The sequence below is a fragment of the Geotrypetes seraphini genome, chromosome 6, assembly GCF_902459505.1.
Source record: "Geotrypetes seraphini chromosome 6, aGeoSer1.1, whole genome shotgun sequence".
Lineage (NCBI taxonomy): Eukaryota > Metazoa > Chordata > Amphibia > Gymnophiona > Dermophiidae > Geotrypetes > Geotrypetes seraphini.
In genome coordinates this window covers 36,282,492-36,301,523 of record NC_047089.1, presented here as the reverse complement: position 1 = coordinate 36,301,523, position 19,032 = coordinate 36,282,492, and the positions used below count along the sequence as shown (strand labels likewise).

Genomic DNA, 19,032 nt, shown 5'->3' with positions numbered 1-19,032 from the left:
CTGAAAAGTCAGGATGATAAAGTTAATTAAAATGATTTAGATGGTTAGGGAGGTTGGGGGAGGAACAAATGATAAAACAGTCCAGGTTTGGTGAAGAGGGTTCTGAAATAGCTGTGTGCTATAAGAGGCCCTATGATCCACTGTTGTGAATTAAATCTTCGATGTTCCTCTCCTGGTTAGTTAATGTTAGTGTTTTAAGCTTTAGAAAAACTTCCTAATGCGTGGGACACACAAAAAAAAGGTTTTGCGTAATTACTATCATAAGTCACTTTAGTGCAGTCTGTCTCAAACTGTGTGCCACCTGAGATTCCAAGTGTGCCGCGGCACACTGAGGAGGAAGAGAGGCGCCTGCCATCTGACTTCCCTATGCGGTACAGCGCCAGCGCTGTCCGATTCACCGAAGGCCTGCATGTTTCCCCCTTCTCTTTAGTGTCTTCCTGCTTTCCCCCTGGCCTCCTGGTCTCACCTTTAAAGCTAATTACAGCAGCCTGCAGAGGATCTCCAGTAGGTAAAATGATTTTATTTTCAATATAGTGATTGAAATGTGTCAGTTTTGCAAATTTATATCTGCTGTGTATACTGCGCGTATATGAAAAATGAATGGAAAAAATGGCATTACAATTAGTAAAGGAGATGGGATCTGGAGCAGAGCTTGGGTGGGCCTAGGGAGGTCTGTGGTTGGGGTACTCAATTGATATTTGTTAGACTTAGGGGGTACTTAGCTTCAAATAGTTGAGAAACACTGCTGTAGGCAATCACCTGGCGCCAGTGCCTCTCCTCTCCGGCCCTCTTTCCTGCTGGCACCCCCTACTGGCGTCTCAGGGCCCATTGGAGGGCCTCTGCACATGTGCGGACGTCGACGTGATGATGTCACGCATGTGCGTGATGTCATCACGGTGACATCTGCGCACTTCTGGGTGCCTCAAGCCGTGGCCACTACTTTTAGTGTGCCCCGGCTCGAGAAAGTTTGAGAGACAATGCTATAGTGCAATATGAAAGTGTTTTTGATAGAACAGCTGAAGTGGTTTGACTCAATTTGAAAACGCGTTCATTTAGTGGGCATGTAAGGTGCTCTGGATTAGAGAATGACACGGTCACAAAATTCATCACCATTCCCGTCCCCGCGGGAAACCATCTTCATGTCATTCTTTAAGGAGAGAGGGAAGAATCAGAATATGAATGGCCACAACCACTGACCCGCAAGCTTTGCTTTGAAGAATGCTGGTGTAGAAGGACTGAGGTTGAAACAGACACTACGGAATGACAGTCTCTGGTATCCAGAGCAGATATTGTGATGTCATAATGCCTCATTCCACCAGTGCCTAAGAGCCAATCACATCAGTGATGTCACAATGGCTTCATTATCCTTGGCTCACATAAGAATCAGAGTATGAATGGCCACAATCACTGACCCGCAAGCTTTGCTTTGAAGAATGCTGGTGTAGAAGGACCAAGGTTGAAATAGACACTAGAAAATGACATGGGATTATTTCCCGCGGTTATTCGCGGGGTGATGAATTTTGTCACCGTGTCATTCTCTACTCTGGATACCAGGGATATGCTAGTGTTCTATACTGGAATCTGGATGCCCAGGTGCCATCATAAAATAGGTTCATACCGTATATCCTTGAGGCACCTAAATGGAAGTACTCACTTATAGAATTGCCCCCATTGTAATATCCACTTTATTTTCACCTTCAGCAAGCTTTTTTTATGCCGTATGCTCCAGTACAGTGCACTGACACCTTTTTTTTTTACTTGTTCACCCCTCCTCAGTGGCCACAGCCTTTCATCCCCAACCCTCTTCTCTGAGTCTAACCTTCTTTTTGGCTTTCCACATCATCACCAGCGATTCACAAACGCTGCCTTGCCACTGTCCTGGCCTCTTCTCTCTACCACGGCTCACCTCTGAGAAAACAGGAAACAGGAAGTGCATCAGAGAGGTGGGATATGGTAGAGAGAAGAGGCTGGGACTGGCGGCAGGGTGGCATTTGGGAATTGCTGCCTCTGCTGAAATTTGGAAAGCCAAAAGGAAGGTTAGACTCAGGGAAGGGGGTTGAGGATGGAAAGAGGGAGATGTCAGACTGCAGCCAGGGTGGGGAGGAGTGTGTGTATGAGTGAGTGAGGAGAATAGGAGAACTAAAGGGAAAGATGTTGGATGGGGGGGGGGGGCTAGAAAAAAGGAAAGGAAGGAGAGATATCAATGGGGATAGAGTAATATAAGAGGAGGGGGAAGATGTCAGATTAGGGGAGGACAAAAGGTGAGATGGACTTGGAGATGGAAGGGAGGGAGAGTGTGTGGCTACTGTAGGGACGGAGCCATAGATGGTGACCCTGCTGCTACGGTTGTCCTGCATGAGTACTGGTACTTTATTTCCCTACAAAAAAAAGGCACTATTTATTTTAGTTTTGTTTTAGAATGAAAGGAAATTAAACCACACATTCCTCAGATCTCAAAGAGTCGGGCTAGGTTTGGTTTTTTAAAACACTCACACTTCAAACAGGGGTCTCAAAGTCCCTCCTTGAGGGCCGCAATACAGTCGGGTTTTCAGGATTTCCCCAATGAATATGCATGAGATCTATATGCATGCACTGCTTTCAATGCATATTCATTGGGGAAATCCTGAAAACCCGACTGGATTGCGGCCCTCAAGGAGGGACTTTGAGATCCCTGCAAATTCAGAACCATTCATTGTTCTTAACCTTGCAATGAATAGATGCTTTTCAATCCGGCCTCTCAGTTTTTATCCTCCTACATAATTACAAACGACATGAAATGCTTCCGAAAGGTAAACTTGCAATATTGAAGCTTGATCATACATCAAAAAATTAAGTTGCTTACCCCATAAACCAGCTCTCCCACCATCCCATTCCAGATTTTTGTTTCTGAATCCCTCGCTCCATATTTTCCATCTGGCACAATGGCAATTTTGTACTTGATACCAATATGTTTGGCAATTTCTAATGCCAGATCTACACAGTATCCTTCATACTTGTCATTTCCTTCAAACATCTCATGGTTTTTCTTGAACATAACATACGGAGCCTCCTATAACAAAAGAAGCAGAACTGTAAAAGGAAAACATACAATGGAGGATCTGAATGAGCGACTGTAATGCTGCAGGAGTGCGCTCCTGCCCAGTGGCGTAGCGAGAGTGCGTGGTGCCCCTCCCCCGCTCTCTTCTTCGCCCTCCCTGCCGCATGGGCGCCCTCTTCCATACACCCGTACCTTTTTAATTTTCCAGGCGGGAGCAACATCATGAATTTCCCGCCCACGTCGTGTCAGCTAGCCCTCTGATGTCACTACCTAGATGCGGGGCCCGGAAGTGATGCCAGAGACAGGCGACTCCGACGTGGACAGCAAGTTTGTAATGCTGTTCACACAAGAAACATTAAAAGAGGTACAAGGGGGAGGGGAGGGAAGGGGCACATGCATGTGGTAGGGGGGTGGTCGGGAAGGATAGGGGGACAGAAAGGAGGTCAGGTGCCGGCGCCCCTACCAGGACTGCGCCCGGGATGGGCCGCCCTCCACCCCCCCTTACTACACCACTGCTCCTGCCAAGAGCTTCTCCATAGTACACATGGGCCCTCCTTTACAAAACCGCGCTAGTGTTTTTAGCACCGGCCATGGCAGTAAGACCTCGGACACTCATAGGAATTCTATGAACGTTGGAGTTCTTACTGTTGCGGTCGGCACACGAAACACTAGCGTGGCTTTGTAAAGGAGGGGGATAGTGAAGTAAATTCTATATATGGCGCCCCCCAAAAATCATCACCGAAAAAAGCGCTATTCTTTAAGCTGTACTTAAAGTTAGGCATGGTCTACAGAATAGTGTTTACGCCTGGGAACCTCAGCTAAATTTAGGCATGGCCATTAGCATCAAGGAAAATATGGTGAAAATGCTTGCACCCAAATTTAGCGTTGATGCCCACATTCTATAATTACATGTATAACTGACAGTAACGCCCCAATCTGCCCATTTTGATGTCCCCTTTTTTGACTCAAATGTAAAATTTAGGTGTGGATCCTAATCCCTAAATTTGCACACATAATTTGTAATTGATGTTAATTAGCACTAATAAATGCTTATCAAGAAGCCAATTATTGATGCTAATTACTACTACTAGCTTACTAATTAGCTTGCTAGTCAATTAAACTTCGTGTGCAATTTGGGTACAGGACCAAAACTGCGTGCACAAATTCTAGCGCGCTTTTTATAGAATTTGGGGGAGTAAGTAGACTGCCACGAAAAACAAAATGACATCATCCAGGAAGCATCATATATGTTCACATGTGTTCATATATGCTAGAGAACTGAATCTCCAACAATGAGAATGAAAAACTGTTTTCACGCTTTAAAAAAAGAGCACAACAAACGCAGACATTTAAAAATCATAAGTCCTTCAGACAACGGAGAGCAACATGGAAGTATCAAGCGCCTAGCTGCACACTGATGTTTTTTTAAACACTGCTGATGCAAGACAGTCTAGAAACAGTATGTGAAAACATATAAACTGTAATCATCCATCACATTGCCACTTATCACTAACCCTCCTCTTTCACTAAGGTGCGCTAACCGATTAGCACATGCTAATTGAATTAGCATGCGTTAAACACTAACACGTCCATACACTAACATGTACATGTTAGCGTTTAGTGCGCGCTAATCGGTTAGTGCACCTTAGGGCTCCTTTTACCAAGGTGCGTTAGGGCTTTAACGCGCGGAATAGCGCACGCTAAAATGCCACATGCGCTAGCTGCTACAGGCCGTAATTTTTCAGCTAGTACGCACTATAGCGAGCGCCAATCTTGTGCGTGTGCTAAAAACGCTAGCGCACCTTAGGTAAAAGGAGCCCTTAGTAAAAGAGGGCCTAAATCGTAAAGAACTGTTTATAGAAATCCTAATGATTTTTTGCATACTCATCACAGATAGAATATTTATATTGAATGGGTGGTAGATTATTTTCTGGGTTTTATCATGTAACATAAGCGAGAGGGTAAGAAAGCTGCATTTACCCTTAATTAGCAAATGCATCACATTAGATTTGGTCATTTGAAACTGAACAGCTAGCTCTGAGTAATTTTGACTGCCAGTGTGTTTGAATATCGATAGAAAAGCAAACATGCAAATGTTCATAATTAAATATGGGATTTTTTTTTTTTTTTTATGCATGTGTGTTCAGCATGTCACTTAATTTCATAAATGCACAGAATAGAAAGTGAGCCCGTAATAAAGGTCAGTAGCAACTTGTATTTGTAGAAGAGCAAATAGAACGATCGCTCTCCAGCAGGACCGTCCTGTTTCTCTGGAGCACCTCCTTTTGGAAGTCCAAAGCTGTACAATACAAGCACAAAATGAGCTATAAAGAACTGGAGTGTACTCATTTTCCCTTGCCATTGCGGTGTCATTGACTTGGGGCTCCTTTTACCAAGCTGCGCTAGCGGTTTCAGTGCACGTTTAGCACGCGCTGAATTGCCATGCGTGCTAGACGCTAACACCACCATTGAGCTGGCGTTAGTTTTTGGCGCACAGCACGTGCGCTAAAAACACTACCGCAGCTTAGTAAAAGGAGTCCTTGATTTCTAACCATCCTTGGTCTATTCCGTGCTTTCTTGAATTCTACTGTAGTTTTTTTTGTTTCCCCCCTTTCTTTGGCGGGCTCCTTCATGCCTTTGTCACGTTTTCTATGAAGACATATTTCTATTGGATACCCTGTCTACCATTTCTCATCCACATAACGTGATCTATTGATCTGCACGTCCCTTTTGGAGCTCTCAAAGACATGGCCAAAAGACATGATTTGGATTTTGACAAAACACAAAATAAGAATATCCTACTTCAACTCTCTGTTCCCTCAAACCCTTGACATAATAGAAGAAAATCATCATAAAGATAGCCGGTTGTAATCACTGCTCCACATAGATTACTTCTATGCCCTTTGTTTTGAATTGTATAGGATCAGCTGGACAGGTGGTCAGGGCATCATAACAGAAGGGCCACCCTGGGCTTGCCTGGCATTGCCAACGATATCATTAGGGAGTAATAATAGGTTCAAGGGTCCTCCCCCAAATCATCTCTTGTCAATCTGTTGCCTCCCCAGCTCCCCAAAATTAAGGGGCACACATCCAAAGTTGGATGCAGATGCCCTGCTGAGTGTAGTCTGAAGAAGTCCTGAGGGAATGGGAAGGAGAGAAGAGCCTTCAGTCACATGACAGAGGTCCTAGAGGCACAGAAAGCTGCAGCCATATTGGAGAAACCAAGCCACACCTAATATGGACTGGAGAAAGATATTGTGATGGCCTAATCGGATTTTAGATTCTTGGGGGGGGGGGGGGAGGGGAGCCAGAGACTATCATCAGAGGAAGGCAGGGGAAGAAAAGGGGAAAAATAAGTGTTGGAGAGCAGAGGGAGAAGACAAGAGAGTGGTACAGCCAGGCGGGAGTGGGGATAGGGAGGAGAGTGCCAGAGTCAAGCTAAATTAATGTAAGGACCAGGGAATAGGGTGACATTTTTGATGACTTTTTTTTGCCCAGGGTGGCATTCATACTAAAGTTGGCCCTGGGATTATACACGCCACTCTGTGCAGGTTAACCACATACCTTCTGTTTTAAGGTTAAGAATTGATTCATCTTAATGACAACAGATGGCTTTATTAGGCATGAGATATCATTTGTGATAACGAAAGCAAACTCTGGAAAGAAAAGATATAGTAATCATACCTATAAATCAACAATTTAATGCAATATGCTGCATAATATTCTCTCACACATCATACTAAACTGTACTAACTAGAAACCATTCTTCCTACAAGAAACACTTCTGACTGTGATAAATTATTACACCGAGGCAAACCAGCCATGGAATATTGTGACAAGTTAGCAATGGATGTAGTCCTACCGTGTGCTTGAATCATGTGTCTGTTTGTTCGTAAATTGTTAATAAGCCATTCATTGAAGTGTTAATGATTCTTAAAATGCTTCCAAGGTACTAAGTGCAACATTTGTTATACAAATTAGAGTTGCCTGGGGAAACTTTAGCTCAAACAACCATCGCTTTTCCAGATATAGAAAAATTTAGAGAACAGATAAGGACCACTTTTAAAAGTAGGTCTCACAGTCATTCTGTGGCTACAGCAAAATATATTTAGAAATTATGGCTCTAAAATAATAAGGGGTCCTTTTATCAAGCTGTGGTAGGGGTTTAACGCGTGTTAAACCGCCTGCCACGCTAGCCGCTAGCGCCTGCATTAAGCAGGCGTTAGTTTTTTAGCCGGCCGCGGGGGTTAGCGCGTGATGAAACGTCCGACACGCTAACCCCGCTAGTGCGGCTTGATAAAAGGACCCCTAAATTACCGGTCTGAGTGGGTTCCATCTCTTCTTACTGCTGTACCCATATCTACCGTATTTTCACGCAAATAACGCGCACCCGTATAAAACGCGCACACGGGTATAGCGCGCAGAAATCACGATGATATGTACAAAAACTTTGGTATACCGCGCTCACGGGTATACCGCGCATGCTGCCCGACGCTCCTTTCGCCTGCCCTGACTTTCCGACTCTCCGTTCACCCCCCCTGACTTCCGTGCACTGTCCCCCCTTGAAGGTCTGTCCCCATCCTGAAAGCCTGATGCCCCCCCCCCCCGACGTCCGATACATCCCTCCCCCCGAAGGACCGCCGACTCCCCAACAATATCGGGCCAGGAGGGAGCCCAAATCCTCCTGGCCACAGCGACCCCCTAACCCCACCCCGCACTACATTACGGGCAGGAGGGATCCCAGGCCCTCCTGCCCTCGACGCAAACCCCCCTCCCCCCAACGACCGCCCCCCCCAAGAACCTCCGACCGCCCCCCCAGCCGACCCGCGACCCCCCCTGGTGACCCCCACGACCCCCCCACCCCCCTTCCCCGTACCTTTGGTAGTTGGGCCAGAATGGAGCCCAAACCCTCCTGGCCACGGCGACCCCCTAACCCCACCCCGCACTACATTATGGGCAGGAGGGATCCCAGGCCCTCCTGCCCTCGACGCAAACCCCCCTCCCCCCCAACGACCGCCCCCCCCAAGAACCTCCGACCGCTCCCCCAGCCGACCCGCGACCCCCCTGGCGACCCCCACGACCCCCCCACCCCCCTTCCCCGTACCTTTGGTAGTTGGCCGGACAGACGGGAGCCAAACCCGCCTGTCCGGCAGGCAGCCAACGAAGGAATGAGGCCGGATTGGCCCATCCATCCTAAAGCTCCGCCTACTGGTGGGGCCTAAGGCGCGTGGGCCAATCAGAATAGGCCCTGGAGCCTTAGGTCCCACCTGGGGGCGCGGCCTGAGGCACATGGTCGGGTTGGGCCCATGTGCCTCAGGCCGCGCCCCCAGGTGGGACCTAAGGCTCCAGGGCCTATTCTGATTGGCCCACGCGCCTTAGGCCCCACCAGTAGGCGGAGCTTTAGGATGGATGGGCCAATCCGGCCTCATTCCTTCGTTGGCTGCCTGCCGGACAGGCGGGTTTGGCTCCCGTCTGTCCGGCCAACTACCAAAGGTACGGGGAAGGGGGGGTGGGGGGGTCGTGGGGGTCGCCAGGGGGATCGCGGGTCGGCTGGGGGGCGGTCGGAGGTTCTTGGGGGGGGGGGCGGTCGTTGGGGGGGAGGGGGGTTTGCGTCGAGGGCAGGAGGGCCTGGGATCCCTCCTGCCCGTAATGTAGTGCGGGGTGGGGTTAGGGGGTCGCCGTGGCCAGGAGGGTTTGGGCTCCCTTCTGGCCCGATATTGTCGGGAAGTCGGCGGTCCTTCGGGGCGGGGGTGCGAGTGGTCCTGCCGGGGGGGGGGGGGATGTATCGGACGTCGGGGAGTCGGCCGGGCAAGAGGGCTTGGGCTCCCTCTTGCTCCGATCGTGGATGCGGGTGCGGGTGGGAGCGCGTGCGAGCGGTCGTTCGGGGTGGGGGTGCGAGCGGTCCTGCTGGGGGGGGTGAATCGGGCGTCGGGCGGGGTGGGAACTATGTTTTAAAACTTTTGTATACCGCGCTCACGCATATAACGCGCGAGGGGTATGCGCGGTAGGTAAAAACGCGTATAACGCGCGCGTTATATGCGTGAAAATACGGTACTCTCTCCTGTTTATATTTCTTTAAGAGCCATACTAAATTTTAATGATATATATATATATATTTTTTTTTTTAATAATTCAGATGGAAGAGACATGTTAGTAATTACAAGAAAAAAATACTCATCTATAAAATAAAGGTAAATATTCCAGGAAGAGATCTAGAGGGCTCATTCAGATCCTAAGGGGCACATGAAACATTGCAAGATTAAACACAATGAGAATTTTTGCCTGGATGAGAAGATTTAGAGCTGGTCTCATGGGCATAATTCCATGTGGTTGTCTTCTCACATCAGTCCGAATCATGAATATTTCAGAGCCACTAGTTTATTTTTTCTCAAGTTATTTTTTTCAATAGGGTGATCGAAGCTTCTGGTGCTGAGGCCAGGCAATCCCAGCCAGAGCTCAAGGGAAACACCTTCTGACTCGATCAAGTGCACACTTTTTCTGGATTCTGCTGAGAACTCTTTCTCTCCGCCAAATAGGAGGGGGGGGGGGGGGGAGAAAGGAAATTAAAGTGGGGGAGAAATCCTGGGTAAGTGTGAATAAGAACTCGTGGTGTAGTTAGTACTGTCGGCCAGGTTGCAATGAGCAGGAAACCCAACAGAAATAGAGCAGGATTTCCTGAATCTGCCTTTGGGACATCATAGCCAGTCGGGTTTTTAGAATATCCATAGTAAATATGCATGTGAGGCGTGAAAGAGCAACCCAGTAAATTTTTCAGCAGAATAAAAAAAATCAAAGAAAGGATAGCTTCTGACATAATGTTATGTTTCGCCCTTCAAAGCTGCATCAGGGAAGCCCATTATTCATTTTTTTCAGCATTCCCGTGAATGGAGCCCATCGTGCTGAAGATTTCAGTTCTTAGAGTGTTGAGGCAGATGATGCAGAAGGTAGGTATGATAAGACAGTTCTGCTACAATGATCAAAGAGATCTGTATAGAGGTATCAGGGATAAGTAGTCATGACAGGTAAAGGGGCGTGCTAGAATGTGGACTTTACAAATGAGGGTAAAAATCTTGAAGGTAAAACCGTGGGTGACGGGACTAAATCGCGCGAGACAACGGCGCGCCGACAACTGAGCGCAAGGTTGATGGCGCGCCGAAGAAAAGCACTATTTTAAAGGGCTCCGTCAGGGGGTGTGGGGGGGAACTTTACTTAACAGACATTGCGCTGCCGTTGTGGGGGGTTTGGGGGGTTGTAAACCCCACATTATACTTAAAACTGAACTTTTTCCCTAAAAAACAGGCAAAAAGTTCGGTTTCAAGTATAATGAGGGGGGTTACAACCCCCCAAACTCCCCACAACGCCAGCGCGTTGTCTGTTAAGTAAAATAGGGGGGTTCCCCACCAACACCCCCTGTCAGAACCCTTTAAAATAGTGCTTTTCTTCAGCGCGCCGTCAACCTTGCGCTCAGTTGTCGGCGCTCAGTTGTCGGCGCGCCGTTGTCTCGCGCGATTTTGTCTATGAACCAATCCCGTGTGATTTGGGTAACCAGTGTTCAGTGCAAAGTAATTGGTTCACTTGACCAAAGTTCCTTGAATTCTGTCATAAGAACATAAGAATACCCATACTAGGTCAGACCGATGGTCCATCGAGTCCAGTATGCTATTTCCAACAGTGGCCAATCCAGGTCACAAGTACCTGACAGAAACCTAAATAGTTGCAACATTTCATGCTACAGATCCCAGGGCAAGCAGTGGCTTCTGCTATGTCTGTCTCGATAGCAGACTGTGGGCTTTTCCTCCAGGAACCTGTCCAAACCTTTTCTAAACCTAGATACACTAACCCACTGTTGCCACATCCTCTGGCAATGAGTTCCAGAGCTTAACTATTCTTTGAACGAAAAAAAAAAAAAAAATCCCCCTATTGGTTTTAAAAGTATTTCCGTGTAATTTCACTGAATGTCCTCTAGGGGTCTTTTTATCGAGCTGCGGTAGGGGTTTAACACTCGTAATACCGCGCGTTAAACCGTCTGCCGCGCTAGCCGCTAATGCCTGAATTGAGCAGGCGTTAGTTTTTTAGCTGGCCGCGGAGGTTAGTGCGTTTTGAAATGACCGACGCGCTAACCCCGCTAGCGCGGCTTGATAAAAGGACCCTCCTAGTCTTTGTAATTTTTGAAACAGTAAAAATATCAATTTACTTTTATCCATTCTACACCACTCAGAATTTTCTAGACACTATCATATCCCCCTCAGCAAACTATTCCAAGCTGGAAGAGCCCTAACTTCTTTTTTTTTTTTTTTTTCTTTATTTATCAGTTTTAAATTTTAACAAAATCAAACATTTTGTACAGAACGATTGTCTGATTACACTGCACAACAAAGTTTTTGCTTCCTGAACACTGCTGGGTGTTTCTTATAGAATTTTGGGTGCTGATCATGAATATTACATCAAAAATTACCCATCACGTACCATTTCAGAGAAATCTTCAATTTTGTCGTGATTTTTTCTTATATTTGGATGCAAACAATTTTTTCTCCCATAAGTGTCTTATCAACAACGGTTTGTGCCGCCTGGGTATGTCCATGCATAAAATCTAGCCAGGTTGGAAGCTGTTTTATGGAAGATGACATCCTGGGCATGTCTGGGCAGGTCTGAACGAGCTTGCGCTGTCTCACCATGCTATAATGGTGGCTTCCATACACCGATCCTGCTCATTTGGTTAATATAGATAGTCCGTGTGTGTATATAGTATCAGTATAGTAAAGTATAGTAGTATAGTAGCTGTAGCAATATAACAGTAAGTAAGCTTGATGCTATAGACGTTTTGGTGTCGGGCAATATGTCTCGTCGGTGTCGTAACAGCCGCGACACATTCTGCTATATCTGTGGGGAATATACACTTACGCCTCAGAGACGTTCGATGACTGCCCTTGTAAAGAAAGCCTATCATCTGTATTTTGGCTGCAAAATAGGTGATCAAGACAAGCAATGGGCGCCTCACATTTGCTGTGCGACATGTGCTGTTAGTCTGAGAGCCTGGCTCAGAGGTACTCGAAAGACGATGCCATTTGCTGTTCCGATGATATGGCGAGAACAGAAAGACCATGTGACGGACTGTTATTTCTGTTTGACTAATGTGTCTGGTTTCTCTGCCAAAAACAAGAAGTCAATTGAATATCCTAATCTGCCTTCAGCAATGAGACCCATGCCACATGATGACAGTCTTCCAGTTCCGAAACCACCAGAGGATTGGACCTTAGACGAACCAGATGAAGAAACTGCAGTGCAGGGTTCTAACAGTGACATTGACCCGGATTTTGAACCATCCTCATCAGGCGATCCACATCTGATAACACAGTCCGAATTGAACGATTTGGTCAGAGATTTGGGTCTGTCAAAAGCAAAAGCTGAGCTGCTAGGTTCGAGACTGCAGGAATGGTGTTTGCTATCACCAGGTACGAAAATTTCTGTGTTTCGAGACCGGCATCATGATATAACCAAATTTTTTGCACAAGTCGACAGTCTCTGTTTCTGTTGTGACATTGAAGGATTGTTCTCGGTCTTTGGTTGTGATCACAACCCGGAAGAGTGGCGTCTTTTCATTGATTCGTCAATGTTAAGCCTGAAAGCTGTTCTGTTGCACAATGGCAACGTTTATCCTTCAGTACCTGTTGGCTATGCAGCACATATGAAAGAAACATATGAGAATATGGAAATGTTACTAAAGTATGTCCAGTATACCAGGTATAACTGGAATATCTGTGGAGACCTCAAAGTCGTTGCTCTGTTACTAGGACTGCAGCTTGGCTATACAAAGTACTGCTGTTTCATCTGCGAATGGGACAGCCGAGACAGAGAGTCGCACTATTCTAGAAAGAACTGGCCACTCCGTAAAAAGTTAGTTCCAGGACAGAAAAATGTAGCACATGAATCGCTTGTTGACCCGACAAAGATATTTTTGCCTCCTCTTCACATTAAACTGGGACTCATGAAGAATTTTGTGAAAGCAATGAACAAGGAAGGGGAAGGTTTTCGTTATTTAAGACAGATGTTCCCAAGAATAACTGATGCCAAGATCAAAGAGGGTATTTTTGTTGGCCCCCAGATCAGACATGTTATGAGTGACAAGCGATTTGAAGATCTGTTAGTTGGGCCGGAAAAAATTGGCTGGAAAGCCTTGAAAGACGTTGTTGACAATTTTCTGGGCAATTACAGAGCCCCAAACTACATTCAGCTGGTAGACAAACTTCTCAAAGCATACAAGAGAATGAAGTGCAATATGTCACTCAAGATTCATTTCCTCCATTCACACTTGGACTTCTTCCCCGCAAATCTCGGTGCTGTGAGTGACGAGCACGGTGAAAGGTTTCATCAAGACATAGCTACGATGGAGAAACGATACCAGGGCAATTGGAATCCGTCAATGCTTGCCGACTATTGTTGGATGCTACAACGTGATGCACCAGACACTGAATATAAAAGAAACTCGGGAGCAAAACACTTTTAATTCTGTTTCATTTAGTCGCTTGTGCGAAACGTAAACTTGACTATATATTTTATTGTCAGTAAACATAAAAATGTCTATTTCTCATAGTTCTTACGTGATGCAGTAAAACCAAAACCATATTTGAGCATACCAAGTTGGTACCTGTCATAATCACCAAAAACTTTTCAGGAATCAAGACTTAACCAAAAAATTGTTGTGCAGTGTTATACATATATTTAAAAAAAAAAAAGGGAAATAATTTTCCACAATAAATCTCTACTCAAACAATCTCAAGTCCTCATATTGGATCCAAGAGCTTATGAGTGAACTTTAAGGAAATTCAAATAATAAATCCTATACAAAGAAAAAGGTATCTGATGTCTGGGTTAAGGAGCTTTATATTCTATTAGTCAAGTCCATTGTTGTTGTTGTTCCTTCCTTTTCCAAACGTTTCAGCGTCAAGAAAGCTGTAAGTTGGGCCGGTTCAAAAAACACATATTTATTGTCACGATACCTTACTATACATTTACATGGAAAGCGCAAACACAAAAATACCACCCAACTGCTCAACTCCTGATTTCAGCAAAAGAAATTGACGTCTACGATTCTGAGTTTCTTTACTAACATCTGGGAATACTTGAATTTTCAAACCCAGGAACTCTTTATTTTTATTTTTGAAAAACATTTTTAATACCTAACTTTCTTTAACCTTTCTTCAAATGAAAGGAATTCCATCCCTTTTATCATTTTGGCCACTCTTCTTTGAATCTTAGGTAATTCCATTATACCAGAAACCAAAAGTTTATGTCCTGAGCACAGTCTACAAAATTACTGCAAACACAAATTAAAAGTTAGAATTGCCATTGCTTTCAATGATGGTTAAAATGAACTGAGTTGTTTAATGATCCGGTTAAAGGATGCTGTTTTCAAAGGATTTTTTTTTTACCATAGGCATAATAGGGAAGAGATCAGTTTGAAAAGTGATTTCAAAATGTTGCAAATGAAAAAAAAAACCAACCCAGACAGTATCTAACTGCCTGTCATTAACCGAAACAACACAGGGCTTGATAATAGAATTCACAGATAATGAAGACATACTAAAACCCTCAAGGAAATGCTAACAAGGGAGAACTGCCAGGTATTATACAGTTACGCGCCAAGTACTTCCCTGGAATTGCTGTGGACAGATGGAATGACACGGAAACTCATATTCATCGGCATTCCGAACAAATGAGTTAGGAGAGTACTTGATGCGTTTCTCTCTGTTGTTTGACAAACAGTAATTGCTTTTGGCTTTAGTTAAGAGCAAAATAATCCCAAGGGATTTCATCTTCTTATAGTGATTTATTCAATTTTGAAGCTCTGACTGTACAACGAACGACTTCTTCCACCACCTGCTACATCTCTTTCCCCCTCGTCTTTTGCAAATGATTGTGTTGGGTTTTTTTCCGTAATACTTAGGGCTCCTTTTACTACGGTGCGTTAGGGCCTTAACGCGCGGAATAGCATGCTCTAATTTGCTGCGCGTGCTAGACCTTAACGCCAGCATTGAGCTGGCGTTATTCTAGAAGCGTACCGCACGGTTTAGTGCGGGGTAATTTTGTGCGTGCGCTAAGGCGCGCTAGACCTTTTAGTGCCTGCTAAATATTAGCACTCGCTAAATGCTAACGCGTCCATAGACTATAAAGGGCGCGTTAGCATTTAGCATGCGCTAAAATGGCTAGCGTGTCTTGGGGCTCCTTTTATCAAGGTGCGGTAGGCAGTTAACGTGCGGAATACTGCGCGTTTAACCGCCTGCTGCACTAGACCTTAACGCCAGCATTGAGCTGGCGTTATTCTAGAAGCGTACCGCACGGTTTAGTGCGGGGTAATTTTGTGCATGCGCTAAGGCGCGCTAGACCTTTCAGTGCCTGCTAAATATTAGCACTCGCTAAATGCTAAAGCGTCCATAGACTATAAAGGGCGCGTTAGCATTTAGCATGCGCTAAAACGGCTAGCGCGTCTTGGAGCTCCTTTTATCAAGGTGCGGTAGGCGGTTAACGCGCAGAATACCGCGCGTTCAACCGCCTGCCGCGCTAGTCGCTAACGCCTCCATTGACGAGGTGTTAGTTTTTAGGCTTGCCGCGTGGTGTTAGCGTGTGATGGAATGTCCGACGCGCTAACCCTCATAGCGCGCCTTGATAAAAGGAGCCCTTGGAAAAAGGACCCCTTAAAGAGTAGTAGAGGGCATGTCACCTATTCATTACATTTTCAGGCCAGTTTTTGCCTTTTCGGCTTGCTCAGCCCAGTATTCTGCTCTCCTGAATTCCCTAAAGAAATAACGCTACCTCATTTTTTTAAAACGCCATGTAGTGGGTGCTTCTTTCCTTTTATCCTACCCGTTATAAATGTACGATTAAATATTTGGGGTTAAAATATGGGGTTTTTTTCCTCCCCCGGAACAGCTAAAAACATTTATAGATATGAAGAAATTGGTACCTGGTAGTGATTAGTGTTGGGAACAGTTAACATCTAGGGATCCTTTTACAAAGGTGCGCTAGGGCTTTAACGCGCGGAATAGCGCACAGTACATTGCCACGCGTGCTAGACCTTAACACCAGCATTGAGCTGGCGTTAGTTCTAGAAGCATGGCGCGTGGTAATTTCCTGCGTGCGCTAAAAACGCTAGCGCACCTTAGTAAAAGGAGCCCATAATTTTGGGAAAGCTGTTAAGTCATACCTGTATAATTGATTTTTGCAATAGTATTCTCTTCTTTAATGGTTACCTGGATCCTCCCCAGTAATAGGGGTCTAAGGAACAGTTAGATAATTTCCTGAAAATTGTTATAATTTTTTTGATATAATGATTTCATTCTGTATTTCTTTAACAAGTACAGTCAAACCTCGGTTTACGAGTAACCCGGTTTGCGAGTGGTTTGCAAACACTCAGCAAACTTTTGACTCGTAAACCGAGCATTGACTCGATTTGCGAGCCCCCACCCGACCCGACCATGGAAACCAACAGTATTGCTCCCCCGGCGCTGCTCCCTCCCTTCACGATCGTTTCCTCTCCATCTACCGACCGGCCCTGTCCTTACCAGTGTGCCACCGGAGTTAGAAAGGGCCTGCCGCCGGTCTGCTGCTGAGCCTTGAGCATCTGCGCATGCTCAAGGCCTTCTGGATCTCATCCTCACCGAGAATCTCATGAGACTCGAGATCTCATGAGAATCTCAGAGAGGGTGAGATCCAGAAGGCCTGAGCATGAGCAGATGCTCAAGGCTCAGCAGCAGACCGGCGGCAGGCATTTTCTAGCACCAGCGGTGCAGGGGTAAGGACAGGGTCAGTCGGGGAGGGGGGTAGAGGCGATAGCAGCACCGGTGGCCTCAGATGGAGCATGGGAGTTGGGGTGCATCCAGCAGGAGTGAGCCAGCACCTGAGAGTCCCAGCAGAGGGGGTAGTGGCATACGGGCGGGTGGAGGGGGGGGGGCAGAGCCAAAAGTGTCCAGTCGGGCTCTGTTGTGGCGGCGGCGGTGTTTGCTTAGCCAGCACCACCCGCAGTGAGAGGCAGCGAATAGCAGCAGAGGAGGAGAATTGGAGGAGCCGTGTGGATGGGTCTGTGGCAGAGGCAGCGGTGGAGGCGTCCCTAATGGTAATTAAGTTTTTGGGGATGTGGAACGAATTGTTCAAGTTTACACTAACTCTTATGGGAAAAGTTGCTTTGATATACGAGTGTTTTGGTCGAAGAGCATGCTTCTGGAACGAATTATGCTCGTAAACCAAGGTACCACTGTATATTCTTGTGAAATGATTAAATGACAATAAATAAATAAATTAAAAAAACCACCATGTGGCCTGTTTTTGCCTTGGTTTTTTTTTTGACTGAAGCCCTTATCTATGGTTCACTTTTTCATTTTTTGCTCTGAATTATTTATTTCTTATATTGTTTTGGGTTCTAAAAATGGGTAACATTATGAAATCCCCAAATTTAGACATTTTCTGGGGAATTCTCTAAATAACGCCTAAAGGTAGGCACCTAAAATTAGGCCTCTTAGGCCCCCTTTTATCAAGATGCGTTAAGGTTTTTTTTTTTTTAATCGCAGGCCACGGCGGTAAAAGCTCCTATGCTCATAGAATTCCTATGAGCATCGGAGCTTTTACTGTAGCGACCCGTGATGAAAAACCCTAACGCAGCTTGATAAAAGGGGGGCCTTAATTAGTACATTGGTACATTGGCTTCAATAATGAGCTTTAACAATCTCATATTTGAAACAAAATAAAATTTAATTGAGAGGTGCCTATTTTCTTAGAAGCTATTGAAAACGCTTTTATTTGTGAAAGCTTCATGTTAGCTCTGTATAACATGATATTTTATGGTTCATTAAGGGTGAACAGTTTTATTAGCATTTGCTTGTTTGAGCTATTATCTATGGAAGAATGGGATAAGATGCATATATCATATGGAAATATAGGATAAGATGTATATGTTGTAAGATGTTCGAGTATGCCATAAATATGTATGTTTTTTTGGTGTCAGGTCAAAAGCGCGCTGGGACAAAGGCGCGCGCAGACAATTGAGCGCAGTGCGGAGGCGTGCGCCCCAGAAAATTACAGTTTTTAGGGCTCCGATGGGGGGGCGTTAATAGTTTACTTAATAGAGATCGCGCCGCGTTGTGGGGGGCTTGGGGGGTTGTAACCCCCCACTTTTTACTGAAAACTTCACTTTTTCCCTGTTTTTAGAGAAAAAGTTAAGTTTACAGTAAAATGTGGAGGGTTACAATCCCCCAAACCCCCCCCAACACCGGCGCGATCTCTATTAAGTAAACTGGGGGGGCTCCCCAACAAAAACCCCCGTCGGAGCCCCTAAAACCTGTAATTTTCTTCAGTGTGCGCCTCCGTCTTGCGCTCAGTTGTCGGCGCGCGCCTTTGTCTTTCGCGGGGTTGTCTATGAACCGTTTTTTTTACTGTAAGTCACGTTGGTTGTAAGCGGTGAAGAAATTTTTAAAAATATAAACAAATAAATAGGCATAATTCTACAAAAGATAGGCACCTATCACATGGCACCTGTCTGCGCCTAACACCAAAGTAGGCATGTTTAGGGGTAGAGAAAGACTTTAGGCGCTGCTAGGCGTGATTCTCCAAAGGACTTAGGCGCCTATAATGTAGGCCTTTAAAACCCTGGCCTACATTACAGGCGCCTACGTTTTAAGTTAGGCGCGATTCTGTAATGGGCGCCGAAGTGTGAGTTCATGTAATACGCACTTAAATGTAGGCGCCTATCACTTTGAGGCGCCAGTTACAGAATCTGGCCCTTTCTCATGCTTTTGAGTTGTTCATACTACATACAGTACAGTATTTTGGACACTGAACAGAACAGCAGCATCACTGCTCATTTATAGTAAAACCACAATAGTGGGGGAGTCGACCATGTAGGATTTTTGGAAAAAATTGTCAAATAAAGACCCCCTCAATATTCAAAATTATTTAACTGGCCAGGAATGGCTCTCGGTTGGTTAAATTGTCTATCAGTGGGAGAT

General features: G+C 45.5%; 1 protein-coding gene across 4 annotated transcripts in view; it reads right to left on the bottom strand.

Annotated features, from left to right (window-relative positions):
• Positions 1-19,032, bottom strand: part of GRIA4 (glutamate ionotropic receptor AMPA type subunit 4) — a 402,801-nt gene that overhangs the window by 73,483 nt on the left and 310,286 nt on the right. For all 4 annotated transcript variants that reach the window (XM_033949867.1, XM_033949862.1, XM_033949863.1 and 1 more), the window contains exon 10: positions 2,843-3,049. In XM_033949867.1, the coding sequence (XP_033805758.1) occupies positions 2,843-3,049 (207 nt within the window). The remainder of the gene's footprint in view (positions 1-2,842; positions 3,050-19,032) is intronic.